Here is a 17,115-nt window from a genome sequence, read left to right on the forward strand (position 1 = left end):
TAAACAGTCTCATTAAAATTATCATGAAGTATTCTGTCGTCGGTGTTCTGGATGTTCATAATGCTTTGCATACACGCCATTTCTTACTCACTTTTGGGATCTGTGTTTTGTTGATGTTTCTTTATATTTCCCCAGTCTTTCCTTTACATTAGACTTTATTTGAAGACACAGATGCTGATACTTCTCAGTCCCATTGTAGTTGGTGATATGACTGAGTATCATAATCTTACTTGTACAAGGTTGATCCAGCTGATTGAGTTGTTGTGTTAGCTTAGTCTTGCTGCTAAAGTGGCTGCAGTGAGGACTAAAACAAGAAAAAAATACAGAGCAGCTGAGAAAAGTATTAATATAAAAATAAATGTTAGACTGGTTAATGGTGCACAAAAACAAGTGTGATCTAAGGGAGATAAGATGCTGTATGTGTATCCTGTGATTCGTTTATAGAACAATTTTGAAAGAAAATACTGTGGAGAAGTATGATATGGTGTGATTAAAGATAAGTGGATGAAGAGGTTATGAAGGGCTTAGAGGCCAAAGTGATGTGAACCTTTGGGGGTTTATGTATGCTTTCAACATATTTTTAATAATGGAAGATGGGAAAGCAAACTATGTGTGTTTTTTTTTCCTCATATGCTGTTTGTTACCATTTCACTGCTGTTGTATGACAACTAACACTCTTGAGAGTTTTAAAATGCAAGTCATATTAGGCTTTTGTGAATAATGCTAAGGTATAACCATGTTACTTTTTTTTAACTAAGCAACAGTTACAGGAAATATCCTGTCTTTGGTTTTTATTGCCAAGTTAAGGAAAGCACATTAATCTTTTCTCCATGTAAGTGCCACTGTATTTGGAATGGGGGTTTTAGGTCTTAAGAAATGCTAACAAGTTCCCCTTCTGTTTCCAGGGGGGAGTACTGCTTCTGGTACTGGCATTGTGCTGTAAGGTTGGTTTTCACATGGCTTCCCGAAAACTATCTGTAGACATAGGTGGAGCCAAGCGTCTTCAAGCTTTATCTCATCTAGTTTCTGTCCTTCTGTTAAGCCCATGGGTCATTGTCCTGTCTTTGACAACAGAGGTAAGATAACAAGTACAAAGATAAATCATTTTTTGTAATGCTTGAGAAGTGAAATTCAAATATTTTCTTTAAAATATCTTTAAAATTATCAAGGTTGATGTTTTTGTTTTTGTAGTAAACTCTGTTTGGGATTTTTTCTTTATGTTTTCCTTCTATATTTTGGTTGTTATCTGTGTGATACCTTAATTTCCTCTTTTGTGTGATAACTTTACTTCATCCTTCTAGCTCAGATATTATATCTTGGGTTCATCTACAAATATTGCACAAGTATTAACAACTATATAAATACAGGGCTCTTTTATCTCTAAGGAGTAAATTATTCATTGTGTTTTAAAAACATGCTCTTTATGCCCACATGCATAGGCAGAGTAGGCCATTACACACGTGGCGTTGCATGTGGTGATGCTTTTAAGGACATGAAAGTATTTAAAATAAGATACTGTTGTGCATTTTAGATATATGTATCTTTCTATACCTGTCACGTTGGTTTTGTATGATAAATTGAAAGTATAAAAATATTTATGTTTTGATGGATTACTGAATACATTTGTAATTCAAGTGAATTCTATGTGATACTGTATATACAATCACATCAAAAGGTGAGCAGTCCTGTTTGAAATTTATTTTTTGTTGCAGAGTAAAGTAGAGTCTTGGTCTTCTCTCATCATGCCTTTCATAACAGTCATCTTTTTTGTTGTGATCCTGGATTTCTATGTGGAGTCTGTATGTTCTGTGAAGATGGAAGCTTCCACATGTGCTCGATATGGATCCTTTCTTACTTTCATTAGTGCATTACTTTTTGGAAACTTTTGGACACATCCAATAACAGACCAGCTTCGAGCTATGAACAAGCCACCATACCATGAAAGCACAGAGCATGTTCTTTCTGGAGGGGTGGTAGTGAGTGCTGTCTTCTTCATTTTATGTAAGTATTCCTATCTTAACTGTAATTAATGTTGTTCTTATGACTGGGAAGCCAGTCAGAAAAGTAAGGTGTGCAGAAGTCTTTGGATGACGTTTTATGGATACTTTAATAAGAGGGCCTGTAAAACTTTGCTCTTTTACTGTCTGTCTGTGAAAAAAAAGGAAGGTGATAGATGGAAGTGCTGGATGTGGAAGTGCTGATCTAACCATACATAGCAATGGAATCTAATGATAAACCTCAAGATGAAGTTGACAATCACTTTGCTGCCTGCAAATTTCGTACAAACTTTGATTGCTGTTTCAACAAATTATAAGAAAGCTGTGAATCTTGGAAACAGCAACAAACACTTCAATGTTTCCCTTGCAGCTGCCAATATACTGTCCTCCCCCTCCAGGAAAGGGCAGAAGGGTACCCTTATCGGCTATTCCCCTGAAGGCACTCCTCTCTATAACTTCATGGGTGATGCATTACAGCAGAGCTCTCAGTCATTGCCTCGGTTTATTAAGGAGTCACTGAAACAAATTCTTGAGGAGTATGATTCTAGGCAGATCTTCTATTTCTTGTGCCTAAATCTGGTAAGTGCATGGTCTTTTCTTCAAACTCAATCATAGTAGTGCATATATAATACAGAAAGAAAGTTATTATTTAAAAGGTTCTCATAACTGATTGTTTTAAAAGGGACCTTTGACAGAGTAGTTTATTAGATGGTATGTTAAATTAAAAGATTCTTATACTAATCTTACAGTAAGGGGCAGGTCACTTTGATCTGTTGTTACAGCCAATGCGCAGGCTGGAATGTGTAAAGACCTTCCCCGGTTCTTCGTTCGCGAAGAGACTGGCCTTACCTTACAGGCAGCACTGGTTCTATGTGTAATTGTTACACTGGTAACTAAATACTTGTATGATCATGCGTTTAACACACCTCAGTGTTGCCAGCAACACTGGCAACTGTGGTAAGCTGAAACTGATAATGCCTTTAAGGATGGACACAACAAAACAGAAGGTGTGGGATTGATTAGTGTAATTTTGGAGTAGGCTGGTTTTATTTCTAGCTTCTCTTGTTATCGAATAGGTAAAAAGAGAATGCAGTAAGCAAGACTGATAGAATCTCACTTGCAGAGATCTCTCTTCGTTCTTAGCCACTTATCCAAGAAAATAAGGGGAGAAACTTGAAGTATCCATTATAATTTTATGGCGTTCCATTATGGAATATGAAAGATAGGAAAAACGTTTTTAGGCAGACATATTAATAATAGTAAATTGTTCATGGAAAGTATATATTAAATTTTTTTCCGTGTCTGCCCTTCTCAAAACTAATTCCTAAGATTTAACAGTCAGTGTAACTGCCAAAGAAAACATTTACATAAGAATTTATAGACAGCATGGCTTTTACACTCATAATGGATCAGATCAGATCTCTTACATTGTTTAAGGGCAAAATGCTTAAAATTTTGTCTGCAGAACATCCATTTAAAATTCTAAATGAAAATTTAAATTTACTCCTGCAGAAGGTTTTCTAAAGTGCAAGGCTTTAAGGAGGGTAGATTCAAAAATGTGTCTTCATAGACTTGGAATGTATCACTTTTATTTCACTGAAGGAAAGATAAAATGGTCTAGAAATACTTTGAACAATACCTTTGAAAAATCTTGGGTGTTCTATGAAAACAATTTCCTGCTAGCTACCAAAACATTAATATATAAGTTAGTATTTGAGGAAAAATTCAAATTCTGTTTTGTTTTAGGCTTTCACTTTTGTGGAGCTATTTTATGGAGTATGGACCAATAGCCTTGGCCTTATTTCTGATGGATTTCACATGCTTTTTGATTGTTCTGCATTAGTGATGGGGCTTTTTGCAGCTCTGATGACAAGATGGAAAGCAACTCGCATATTTTCATACGGGTATGTGTATTTGGTTCTTTAAGGACTGTTTGCAACTTACTTTACTTGCTCATTTTCAAAATGCCCTGGCATGTTTGGGATGTTTTACTAGTGCATGCTTCTGTGATTTTTTTGCTGTGTCTCTTCTGTTGCGTTTGGGCTCATACTGTTCTCTTCTTACCCCTGCAAAAGATGTATCTGAAATGTAATATTCATTTATCTCTACAAGTTGTGAATATTATTTAGGAATTACCTCATTCTTTATATGCATGTATGTCAAACAAAAATATGTCTTAAAAGTCAATGTTCAAATGAGGATTTAGATTCTGCTGAAATAATCAAACTTGATATGGTTGCATAGCAGTTTAGCAATTTGAAGACACGAATGGGCAGTATATGTGAAAAAATACTTAATAATGCTTTGTTTCATTGGAGTTTGGACGGTTGGAAACTGATAATCTTTTGGTTAGAAATAAATAACTCAGAAATTAAGGCATGATTTTGTGGCATTGGGGAAAATATCATAGCTATCTTAATGCTTTATTAAATATATTATAACTTTTTTTATTGTAACTTTGAGATTTGTTCAGAATACCCATTCTTCACTCTAAAAAGTACCTATGTTTACTTTCAGGTATGGACGTGTAGAAATTCTCTCTGGATTTATTAATGGCCTCTTTCTGATGGTGATTGCTTTCTTTGTCTTCATGGAATCGGTGACCAGACTGGTGGATCCTCCGTACATAGATACAAACATGCTAACTGTAAGTTTTCTCACTCTGCTTGAATGCAGTTTTGCAGTTAATGGTTCATTTATGTTTATCTCCAGAGTGACCTTACTGAGTCCTTCTGGGAACTGAAAAGAACCTACAAGAGAGCTGGAGAGGGATTTTTCACCAAATCATGGAATGACAGGAAAAAGGGAAATGGCTTTAAACTGAAGCAGGGTAGATATAGGTTAGATATTAGGAAGAAAGTCTTTACTATGAGAGTGGTGAGGCACGGGCACAGATTGCCCAGAGAAGCTGTGAATACCCCATGCCTGGAAGGGTTCAAGGCCAGGCCGGATGGGGCATTGAGCAACCTGATCTAGTGAAAAGTGTCCCTGACCATGGAAGGGGAAATAGGTGGGTTTTAAGGTCCCTTCCAACCCAAACTGTTCTGTGATTCTATCAAAATTACATACTCAAGGGATTTAAACTGTGTCTTGACTTTTTAACAGATTATAATTTTAAAGTGCAAACTACACCTAACTTTAAAATATGAAAATATGTAGGTTTGAATGTAATTTCATTATAACAGTTGAGTGATTTTTGTTCCTAAGATATTGGAGCTCTAATCTTTTTAGAAGATGGTCTTTCTACAATAAAATATAGTAAGGAAATAGTCTGTACAAGACTAAATTTGGTTCTGCTGTTACGTATACCAATGTCAGTTATTATAGGAAGGATTTTAAAAGACTAGACTAAGAGCTTAGTATCTGAGAAACGTCAAAAATGAGCCAGAACCCATAACATTATGCAGAATATGCTACTATGACAATTATGATCTGCATAGATAATCTTAACTATACTTATGTCTCTCTACCTTCCACAGCTTCTTCAGGGGCTCCCCACTTAATTTTTCAAGATACCATCCCTTTCTTTCTAATGTAACAGTTCATTTTCTTCAAATTATTTTTATTATGGAATTCTCCATATTTGATTGCATTTCCAGCTTCGCTTGTTTTCTCTCCCACATACATATGAATTTGTGCTCTCCTGTGCATTCTTCTGTAACAAAGAGAAAGATTTTTTTGTAGGCCCAAAAATAAATGTGCATTGCTGAAATCAAGGCTTGATTTTTATTTCTGCTTTTTTTTTATCTTCAGCATTTGGTCCATTTTCACTACTAGTCCTGTTTCTTGGGACTGGGAGGTGTTACCCTCTCTACATGAGCACAGTCCGCATAGGCAAGGAAAGATCTACTAACCCCTAAGGAGGACTTGTTTAGCTCCTTCATTAGCTGGAATTACTCTACTGCTCTGATAGTTTTTCAAGAGAAGAATAGAAAAATAAGCAAGCAGATAAAAAACTTAATTCAACCACAATTCAACCAATAAAGCAGTAGTCGCTACCTTAAGTATAAATTCTGTGTGTCCTAGATAAAATGTGAAGTTTCTTTCTTATTTTTTTCTTTGGCCAGTGAAAGCAAGGGACAGCTTGCATTCAAACCACTGTTATCTCTTTTTGAAAGGAAATAAAATTGGTCAGCCTTTCTTAAACAAAATTTGTAATTTGATCTTGATCTGTGAATTTGCGTTTAAGTGGTGGGTTTTGAGTGGGGTGTTTTTGGAGGGTTGCTGGGAAGTGGATTTTTTTGCAAGAGGAAGAAAACTTCTTTGAAACCAGGTTGTATAGTAAAAGGAATATGATGAGGAATTCATATTAGAATAACTCTTGTGTTACTGTCAATGCTTCCACTAGAAGACAAATTTGATCACCTGGGAGGATGCAGTGAAATAATAGACTTTTTTCCTTCTCACAGCCAGTCTCTGTTGGAGGACTGATCGTAAACCTTGTTGGTATCTGTGCCTTTAGCCACGCACACTCCCATGGAGCCTCTCGGGGAGGCTGTCACTCCCATGATCACAGCCATTCTCACCACGGGCACAGCCACAGCCATGGGCACAGCCATTCCCACAGTGACCATGGGCACAACCATGGACATTCCCATGGGTCTTCTGGAGGAGGCATGAATACCAACATGAGAGGCAAGTACAGATTGTTGAATCATGAAGATGTATGTGATTTCCAGCAGACCTTGAAGATTTTCAGAATCATACCCAGTACTGTGCATCAATCACCTCCAGGAGTGATCTAACAGCCTTTAGATATGCTAGATCAGAATTGCTCAAACCATTTAGGAATTTAACTTAAAGAAACTTAACTTGAAATGTTTCTTTTCATGGCTTTCTTAGATGTGGTCAATATCAAATAAAGAGCAGTAATCTACAGTCTTCACCAACATTAATAAATGGCCATTGTAAACTTTATTCAATAAGCTTTAAGTCCTTGTTTCTAAGTTCAGTCTGGAAATGGAAGTACCAGGTCTCTGCCTATAAAGGTACTACCATGTTTCTAGATATCGCATGGCAGTTGGTTGTAGAAACACTGGGGAGGGAGTAAGAAACAGGAGAACAAACACAGACCAGCAGTCTAGACTATTTCTGATTTTTTATTTATAATTCAAAAGATAAGGTGGTAAATACAAAACTTTCTTTTTCAAATCTGAAACCATAAGCTAACAGAGATGGCGATACATATAAAACTTAAACATAGCATTTTTTTTCCCTAGTAGTTAGAAAGTAGTTATTTGTCAATTGTCTGGCTTATAAGAAAAAATATATATATAAAGGAATTATGGTTTTGTGACCTTGTTGGGATGTGGTGAATAGTCTCATATTTTATTGGTGATTTTATGTCTTAATTCAGTTGGTTATCCGGGTTATTCATACTCATTTTGTCTGCTATTTTTGTTACGTCTGCCAATACTTATGTTTTAGTATTCTTCACAATTCTGACAGTTACCCAGCCCTAATCTTACAAATACTTAATGGGTATTTTTTTATGCCCATTGAGCGTACATTGAGAATGAACCCACAATGAGAGCAGGATAAAATATAAAATTCCTAGCCATAGCAAAAAGACAATGTTCTTGTTAAACTGGAGCAAAATTGGTGTACAAAAACCAAACAATACTTTAATGTGCGTCCACATTAACAAGTCAGTGCATGTACACTGATCCTTTTATTCCCTGTTAAGGATCAATAGATCTCTCTATAGAGAGTTAAATTATTATGATTATAGTACAAATCTCACTAATAATTTAAAGACATTTAGTTTAATCTGTGGGTGCCTGCCTAGATCATTGGCCTAATAGAGTAAAAATTGGTTTTATGTAAATTTATAATAAAACATTAGAAAGCTAAATGTTTTGTATATTTTGCCCCAGATTAGTCAGAGGATATTTACTTAAGCTTGAGGATATTTAATAAGCTTACTGTGTTTTTCCAGTTGAACGTATACATACACTTTAGACAGAACTGTTAATCGCTCCGTTTATTTTGTTTTCAGGTGTATTTCTGCATGTGTTAGCAGACACTCTTGGCAGTGTTGGTGTTATTGTCTCCACGATATTTATTCAGCAATTTGGATGGCTCATAGCTGATCCGCTCTGCTCTCTCTTTATTGCTACATTGATTTTTCTTAGTGTTATCCCCCTATTGAAAGATGCCTGTCAAGTGCTTTTGTTGAGGATACCTCCGGAACAGGAGAAAGATTTGCATGCTGCTTTAGAAAAGGTACAATTCTAAATGTTTTCATAAACAAACACACAAAACTGTAATGTTTTTAATAATTACTAAACTCAAGTGGTTTAGTCTGACACTTGCCATTATCTTTCCGTGTCTTAAGTTGTTTAAAATCTATTTTGCAGAGATGTGACAGGATCAGTGGTTCTACTGATAAAATTCATTTTGCAGCTAAAAAGACTTGCACTGGTTTTGGCTTTTATGGGTAGCTTTTATGGTATGATGTAAGACAAGTATGTTAACAGTACTAAGTAAGTAGCATGGCGGTTCCCTGAACCTTGCAGCCTTTTTAAACTTGATGTGAGCTGTTCAGGCTACAGGATTATGTCATAAGCCTGTAATTTCAGATTTTCTTATTTGTCCATGTCACGAAGGGCATACTGGTTCACATGAGGTGGGATTGTAAAAGTTAAGCTGTTTCTTCCAATTACTTTCTCATTCTAGTTCATTCTTTTCCTGTCTGCTTCAGTACAGCATCTGCTTTGAGGCTGTAGTTGGTCTTTGCTGTTGGCTCATTTTAAATTCCTGCCCAAGATCATAGTGTGGACCTCAGTGTAGAGAACTCCTCTCTGTAAAACAAAGAATTAAAAGTGCTTTGAGAGTACCATCAACTAGAGGCTTCAAGGAGGACTATCCTGATGGTGTCCTTTCAGTTATTAGAGGGGGAAATGTATTCTTGTCTGCATGAGAAAGAAAAGGACAAATGGGAGTTATCTGGGAGAGACTTCTGTAGTGACAGGAAAGTGAGGTGCAGTGAGTGGTTTCACTTTTTGATGAGGGAAGTAAATTCTAGGAGGCTGGGGAAAAAGAAGGTACTTTTTGAAAGCAACCAAAGAGCAATTCATCAAAAGGTAATATGAAAAGCATTTTAAAAAATGCATCGTGGTGAAACAATAGTTGACCCCAGCCAGCAGCCAGGCATCCGTACAGCCACTTGCTCACTCCTCTCCTTTACCACCACCACCACTGCCAGTGGGACAGGGAAAATAAGCAAGAAAACTCTGGAAACCATATAATTTAACAGGTAGAGGAAGGGAAAAAAGTGCAATGCATCACCTCCCACGAGGAGGCCAATACCCAGGCAGTCTCAGGCAAATGGCCACCTTGGAAGCTAAAATCTTCTCTTCTTCCTCTACTCCTGTTTTTACTGCTGAGTATGGCATTATATGGCGTGCAATATCCCTCCAGGCAACTTGGGTCAGTTGTCCTGGTTGTGTCCCCTCCGTATTTCTTGCTCATCTACAGCCTACCCATTGGGTGAAGGCAAAGTAGAAAAAGTAGAAGGCCTTGATAGTGCCCAGTACAAAAGATAAAGACTCAATAGTTCAGCGATATCCAAAACACAGTGCCTTACCAGCTGCTGTGAAAAACCATCCCAGTCAGACTGAGAACAAAGATCAATTTGAAAAATTATAAATTGCAGAAAGAATTTATGTCTCTGAATGAAGTTCAGCTATGGTAACTAAATAGCTGCTAAATAATGAGGTAACAGGTGCCCTAGAAATGGTAGATGCCCAACTAGCACTCTGATTAATCTGTCTATGTATGTTCCTGTGATGTGTACACTAAATATGGGGGGGGGGGGTTTCTCGTCCTATTTAGCATTATGCTCTTCTGGGATTTTCATTTAGTTTGACCTTTACCATCCAGTATTTGACAGTAGTAGCAAGGTGACTTTGCATATGTGTATATATATGTGTCCACATTAACAAGTCAGTGCGTGTACACTGATCTATTTATTCCCTGTTAAGGATCAATACATCACTCTATAGAGAGTTAAATTATTATGATTATAGTATATACATATATATCTGTGAAGCTTTTTATATATATATATATATATACATATATATATATAAAAATGTATGAATAACTTAGCTTGAAAGCTGCTATGCTACACAGCTTTGTTTCCCTGTGAAATATTATCCAATTATTCATGTACATACACAATTTTAAAATAAGTTCTTAATTGTTGCTGATGTGATTGCTTTTCAGATTCAAAAAATAGAGGGAGTCATATCCTACAGAGATCCTCATTTTTGGTGTCACTCTGCAAGTGTTGTGGCAGGCACAATACATGTCCAAGTGGTATCAGATGTAATGGAACAGAGAATTGTACAGCAGGTAAGGTGCAAGGTTTTTGGACTCTAATCTCCTAATTTCCTACTCGTTAGTCCTTTCTTCATCACAGACTGAAATTAAAGCTGCTGTGTGTGATTTTTTTTTGTAGCTATCCATTAATGTCTCAGAGTTAGTCTCCTACACTGTACTGCCCCCTTGCCTGCTAGCTTGGAATCAGCTGAATGAAGAGTTGTTTGCTAGAACATCTGCCTAAACACTCACTGTTGTGACATGACATCTGCTCTGAGAAAAGAAGGGGAGATGGAAAAATAAGCCTGCAAAAGAGGCAGTAAACAGTAAGGATATCCGGATGCTAATCATGGGTTTATAATTGGATTACCACAACCTATCTGCCTTAGGTTTTTCTCTTTCTTAAAAAGATACATATTTCCTTATGCAAGACACCCAAACATATTTCCTTATGCAAGAATTACCTGCTGTGCAGAAGTTGCAAAGCCATACCCTCTGAAGCTAGTCTTTGCTTTCCAGAAAATTGAATTCTTCATTGTCACACAAAATCACAGAATCATCTAGGCTGGAAAATACCTCTGAGATCATCGAGTCCAACTTTTGACCTAAAATCACCTTGTCTACTAGACCATGGCACTAAGTGCCACATCCAGTCTCTTCTTAAATATCTCCAGGGACAGAGAATCCACCACCTCCCTGGGCAGCCCACTTCAATGCCCAGTCTCTCTGTGTCATGGATTTACTCTGGACCAGTTTTCTCTCACCCCCCCCAACCAATTGCTATAAATTGAGAGAAGGTTTATGCAGACAAAAGAAATCTGATGTTGGGAGAATAGTATTAGGATTTATTACTATCAAGATAAAAACTAAAGAACTATATATACGACAATTCTAACTAGGCAAAAGTGCTATGTATTTACAGAAGTACCCCTCCCCCCTTGTATCAGTTTAGGAGGAGAAGCAGTCTCTTTTCCACTTCTAGAGCTACAGATCTTCTAAATAATTTTGCAGCAATTGAAAGTTCTTCTGCTGTTATCTCTAGGACAACACCTCCAATTCGTCGCAGCTGGAAATGTCTCTCTCTTTCTCTCTCTACTCTGTCGGCCTCAGGGCTGGGCCTACCCCCTTCTGGGCTAAGACCGGAGGCTGGGAGTTACCCAGGCCCTGTGGGGTCCTCCATGGACTGCAAGGGGACACTTGCCTTACCGTGGTCTTCACCACAGTTACAGGGGATAATGGCTTTGAGTCCTTCCCCTTTTTCATTTGGGGTCCCTCCTCCCGAGAGACAGTCCTTGATGGATCTGTCTAGCATGAGCCAACAGTTCTTCCATTCTCTGCTGTCCCTTAGGGCCACAAATTCAGCAGCACCAGCATGGATCCCTCAGTGGAATCACAAGTCCTATCCGGGACAGTTTTCTCCTCTATCTCCATCTTAGGCCTCCCACAGGGCCACAACCTTCTCATGTGCTGCCATGCATTTATCTGCTTCAGCACAGGCTCCTTCATGAGCTGCAAGGTGTCTCCTCATTCAGTAATCTTCCACAGATGGCAGGGGTTTTTAGTTTTCAGTCTTTTCCCTGCTGAAGGGAGAGAGAGGGGGGAGAGAAGGAGTCCCCTCCCTCCTCAGGCCTCTCTTCTCTCTCCTCCAGCTGCCAGCTTTGACCTTGGAGGCTGCACTCTCTGCCTGGAATTCCTTCTGCAGCATGTCTCATCCAGGCAGTCTTTCTTTAGAGTTTTTCCTCTACTCTGTTACATGTCTCGGCCAGGGGGACTTCAGTGCCACACCTGCCCTCAGCCCAGGGCCAGGTGGAGGAAGGAGGCCTAGCCCACATCTGGGGCCTGCCACCTCCCCCTCCATGGCTCCTAATTTCTTCTGCGCCACACAACTTCTCTTCCATTTTCTTAAATATGTAATTGGCAGAGGCATTACTAAAACTTTTGATTGGCTTTACTCTGGAAATCCACCTGGAAAAACTATTTTCTTCCCCAGGGAGCTGGTTGGCAAACTCACGACACTCCGTAAAAACTTCTTCCTAATGTCTAAACTGAATCTCCCCTGGCACAGCTTAAGACCCTCTTGTCCTACTGCTGGTTGCCTCAGAGAAGAGACTGATACCCACCTGGCTACAACCTCCTCTCAGGTAGTTGTAGAGAGTGATAAGTTTTCCCCTGAGCCTCCTCTTCTCCAGGCTAAACAACCCCAGCTCCCTCAACCTCTCCTCACAGGACTTGTGCTTGAGTCCCTACACCAGCCTCGTTGCCCTTCATTGGACCACAGTCCAGCACCTCAATGTCCTTCCTAAACTGAGGGGCCCAAAACTGAACAAAGGATTTGAGATGCAGCCTAACCAGTCCTGAGAACAGGGGAACAATCACTTCTCTGGTTCTGCTGGCCACAATAGTCCTGATAGAGGTCAGGATGCCATTGGCCTTCTTGGCCACCTGGGCACACTGCTGGCTCATGTTCAGCTCCCTGTCAATCAGAACCCGAAGGTCCCTTTCTGCCTGGCTGCTCTCCAGCCACTCTGTGCCCAGCCTGTAGCGCTGCAGGGGGTTGTTGTGGCCAAAGTGCAGGACCCGGCACTTGGCCTTGTTAAACATCATACCATGGGATTCAGCGCATTTATTTCAGCCCTGTCCAAGTCCCTCTGAAGAGCCCTCCTGCCTTCCAGAAGATCAGCACTCCCCCCCAACTTGGTGTCATCTGTAAGTTTGCTAATGATACAGTCAATCCCCTCGTCCAGTAAAGATACTAAACAGGACTGGGCCCAGCACTGATTCCTGGGGGACACCACTGTTGACCGGCCACCAACTGGATGCAGCCCTGTTCACCAGCACTCTCTGGGCTCAGCCATCCAGCCAGTTCCTAACCCAGTACAGAGTGCTCCATCCAAGCTGCGGGCTGCCTGCCAGCTTTTCCAGGAGTATGCTATGGCAGATGCTGTCAAAGGCTTTTCTGAAGTAATGATTATGATAGGGGTTTTTTTCCTGTACAGCATTTCAGAGCCAGAACACTGCAAGTTACTGTGAGATACATATGAAGTGTAATACTAATGTTAACATACTGTTCTATTCAGGTCACAGCAATTCTGAAAGATGCTGGCGTAAACAACTTAACTGTCCAAGTGGAGAAGGAGGCTTATTTTCAACACATGTCCGGACTCAGTACGGGATTTCAGGATGTTCTTGCAATGACTCAGCAACTAGAATCCATGAAATACTACAAAGATGGTACTTACATCATGTGATACAAAGTTGTGTTCACCGAAGGAGATGTAAATGGTGAAGCTGTTAGATTCTGTATTTGTATTTTTGCCAGATCTTATACATGTTCAGAAAGAAATGAACTATAAATTTTTTAAGCGTACTGTCTTTATTAATTGGATCAAAATGCTTTTATAAAGGAAATAAGGACTTGAATATTTGCTGTATGTGTGAAAATAATTGAAATCTTAAATACTAGGTGTTTATTAAACAGAAGTCTTGCAACTTGTAGATGAGCACAGATATATTCCATACTTTCTCCTAAATGTGGAATATTGGTATTGTATTTTGTTAGCAGTGGGATATGGAAATAGTTGATATCAGAATGCAAACATAATCAACTGAAGAATATTTTTCTTTCTTTCAAAGATATCTTGAAGACTTTGAGTGAAAAAGATACTTGTTTATTATGGGGAGCAAAAATCAGGAAGCCATTTGTTTTACATACTGTGTTAGATAATAGAAGACTGCAGTTTTTTTATTTTGTCTCAGCATACAAATCTGATTTCTAAACTTAGTGCACCAGAGCAAATACATGTTACCATGTTATATTTGTATCAGATTATGTTTTAAGAAGAGAAGTCCACAGGTTAACAGTGGGAAATTGGGAGGGGGAAAAAATGAAGACACTTTCTCTTTCCTAGGAAGACTCAGAGTCATAACTCAAACCACTCTGTAAAATAAATCTTTTGTACTTTTTTGTATGAAAAACTGGAAATGCAACAGTTTGAAGTCTGAAAGCATCCTAGCATTCAGCTAAACTTTGCCTCTTCAAGATACATTGTTTTTACTTATTTTTTTACCTAATTTTTTTAGTAATACCACAGCACAGCTGAAGGGGTACTGTAGCAAGCTATACTTTTGTGTATTACCCAAGGATGCAGTCCAGGTTTAGAATTCCGAACTGTGACAGTAGTCTGGGACCTGGCAAGCTGCTGAAATGAACAGTAAATTGAGACTTCTTAACTGGAAGGTGAAAGAGTGTGTTTCGGAAGGTTTTGTGCACGCTGTTGTCTTAATACTGCGAAGAAAACAAATCTGTGTCTTTAGTGAATGCCTGCCACCAGGTTAATAACATACATCTTCAGAGATAGTTATCCTTACATGTATTCACAGGCTTCCTGTGCCCCCTTTTCTGCTTGTCTGCAGCCTTCAAGTATTTTCCTTGGAATTCACCAAATCAAAAATGAGTACGTCTTTCATCATCCCATGTATCACGGCACTATTATTTTGTCATATTGTTTTCTTATATCTGGTATTCAGTGATTTCTAAGTACTGTTATAGTAAGAACAGACTGGACGTTAGTGGGAGAATAGAGTGTTTTAGGAACTATATAGTCAGATCAGATTTACCAGGAATGCAGTTTGAAATGTCCTTCAGCCTTTCTGCTTTTCTTGTGACTGGACTGTTTAATTTGTCCTTGAGCAATTCTGCTTGTCTTGTTTTGGAACTGTTTGGAACTGTTTATATGAGCTGAGTGATTTGCTTTGTTGCTCTTAGATGAGTTTGTTTCTCCTGTGATGTGTTACAATGCCATCTGCATTGACTGACTTGAAAAATTGCAGTCAGAAAGTTTCTAGAAGTTGCAATTGCATTTGTGTTGAATAATGAAGAATGAGTGCACAAATCACAATTTCTCGTGTCTCAGGACAGTGCTGCAGAGCCAGCAGCCTTCTCAAAGCTGTATCCTGGTTTTTGTCTGTATGCACATTTGGCAGCAGTTTTTTCACATTGTCTCCTCCAGAAGGCTTGTCACTTGAATAGCAGTGCTACAATTATGCTCAACCTATAAGTAGAGTGGATCTTTTGAAAACTATTCTCAAACAAAAAGCTTCAGTTAATGTTTACATATGCCACTCCTGTTTTGAGGGATTGTACTAGACTTTACAGTATTTCACCAAACCTCATTGTGACATGTAGGTGAAAAGTGGAAAGGGGGGTGTGATTCTGTCCTTTCAAATCATTAGGCTGACATAACTGAAAAGCTGCTTGCACAGCTTCCTTTTAACAAATGCCAATTTCCTACTTCAGCTGCTAGCGGCAGAACCCAAAACAAATCAGATGTCTGGGACCATGATCCTGGCAGTGAAGATGAGCTCATACCTGGATAGTTCACAGGCAAGTCGCTTGCACACATAGTTGCAACAAAACGCTTTGAACGATGAAGTTCAAAACAAACTCCGACAGCATGCAGTATGTGTGTACATAATGGGGAAGCAGATGATGTTTTTCAGTAATATTTTATTTACTGCATCTTTGACTTTCCTGTTTGCAAAACCACTCGAGACGGAAGGACGGCAGCGAGGGAAGTGGGGGCGGCGCCCGCACAAGCGGCACGACTCGCCAGCCTTCAGGGTAGCTCTGTGGGCGGGGCCGCGGCGGCCAATGAACTGCGGCCGCGGGAGTTGTAATTACGGGACGGTGCACCGGCCTTCATCTTTCGGATGCTAGCGGAGCTCCGTCTCTTCTCCTGCGGTCCGTCTGCCCGATCCTGCTGGGGCTCTGCATCTCTCTCTGGTCACTCGGAGCCCCGTCTGTCCGGTCCCTCCGCTCCGCCATGGCCTCGAGGGCCACCCGGGTAGGTGCGCGAAGGGCCTGGCACAGAATGGGGCGGGCGGGGGTGCGGAGCGGGGTGTCGTCCTGGCCCGGGGGGAGGCAGCCGCGCTGCCCCTTCCATGTCCTGCTCCCTCCTTCCCTTTCCCTCTGTTCAGCTCGGCGGGCAGAGAGGGTGCGGCAGGGCAGCGCTTTGGGTTCCTCCGCTCACTCCGGTCTCTGCTTGGTGGGGAGGGCTGCCAGTGTGCTCGGCTCCCCTTCAGCCCTCAGGTGTGGAGGGGAGCAGCCGTGCAGCCCCTTATCTCCGCATCTACGGCTCCGGAGCCCTGCGGTCCTCCCCCTGCTTAGCTCCTCCAGCCCGCCGGGGCCGCCTGCAGCGCTCTCCGATCGCCCCGTTGTCCGGGGTGCGGCGGTGCAGCCCTCTCGCACACACACTCCCGATGCCGGTGTCCCGCTGACGGCCCTTCGCTCTCCCTGCTAGAGCAGTTCCGCTCTGCAGCCCCCTGTCCAAGAGGAGCGCGCCGCCGACAGCCAAACGCGGGGCTATCGCGGGAGCCAAGATGGAGCTGCGTCCTCACACCGCCCTTGGGGACATCAGCAACCGTGCAGCTGACCTAAGGTGCGGGCAGCCTGCAAGAGGTCGGCGGTGCAAGTGTGATAAGTAAAGGCACCGGTTTTTTATTCCAAGCAAATTAAAATAAAAGGGGGATACTAACAAAAAACTATTTCTGTATATTTACTAACTTCTAGGCGTACCGTGGAGTCTGTAAGGTGAAGGGTCCTGTTTGGACCTAACACCAGGGAATCTTTTGCGGCCGGGAACAGGGAACAAATTATAAATGAAAATATATTTCTCTGTGCCATGTGGATACAGAGAGGCCCTCCAGGACTTGCAGCTGAGGATGATGCAAGACCCCCCCTGTACAAGCCCAGGGGAGATAACATCCACCCAACCAGGGGGTAACATCCACCTCC

The 17,115-nt window shown here is 40.5% G+C and overlaps 2 protein-coding genes across 2 annotated transcripts in view; both read left to right on the forward strand.

The window, feature by feature from the left end:
• SLC30A5 (solute carrier family 30 member 5) overlaps positions 1 to 13,822 on the forward strand; it is a 23,228-nt gene extending 9,406 nt beyond the window's left edge. Inside the window, exons 8-16 of the mRNA XM_027882297.1 lie at positions 906 to 1,076; positions 1,713 to 2,001; positions 2,368 to 2,576; positions 3,744 to 3,901; positions 4,515 to 4,644; positions 6,407 to 6,632; positions 7,996 to 8,222; positions 10,227 to 10,355; positions 13,400 to 13,822. Coding sequence (XP_027738098.1) covers positions 906 to 1,076; positions 1,713 to 2,001; positions 2,368 to 2,576; positions 3,744 to 3,901; positions 4,515 to 4,644; positions 6,407 to 6,632; positions 7,996 to 8,222; positions 10,227 to 10,355; positions 13,400 to 13,570 — 1,710 coding nt within the window. The 3' untranslated portion in view covers positions 13,571 to 13,822. The remainder of the gene's footprint in view (positions 1 to 905; positions 1,077 to 1,712; positions 2,002 to 2,367; positions 2,577 to 3,743; positions 3,902 to 4,514; positions 4,645 to 6,406; positions 6,633 to 7,995; positions 8,223 to 10,226; positions 10,356 to 13,399) is intronic.
• A 450-nt stretch (positions 13,823 to 14,272) lies between these two features.
• The window catches only part of CCNB1 (cyclin B1), a 7,418-nt gene continuing 4,575 nt past the window's right edge, over positions 14,273 to 17,115 (forward strand). Inside the window, exon 1 of the mRNA XM_027882363.1 lies at positions 14,273 to 15,678. Coding sequence (XP_027738164.1) covers positions 15,649 to 15,678 — 30 coding nt within the window. The 5' untranslated portion in view covers positions 14,273 to 15,648. The remainder of the gene's footprint in view (positions 15,679 to 17,115) is intronic.

The sequence above is a fragment of the Empidonax traillii genome, unplaced genomic scaffold (assembly GCF_003031625.1).
Source record: "Empidonax traillii isolate 1590-97213 ecotype Southwest subspecies unplaced genomic scaffold, ASM303162v1 scaffold8:size5222938, whole genome shotgun sequence".
NCBI classification, from domain to species: Eukaryota; Metazoa; Chordata; class Aves; order Passeriformes; family Tyrannidae; genus Empidonax; species Empidonax traillii.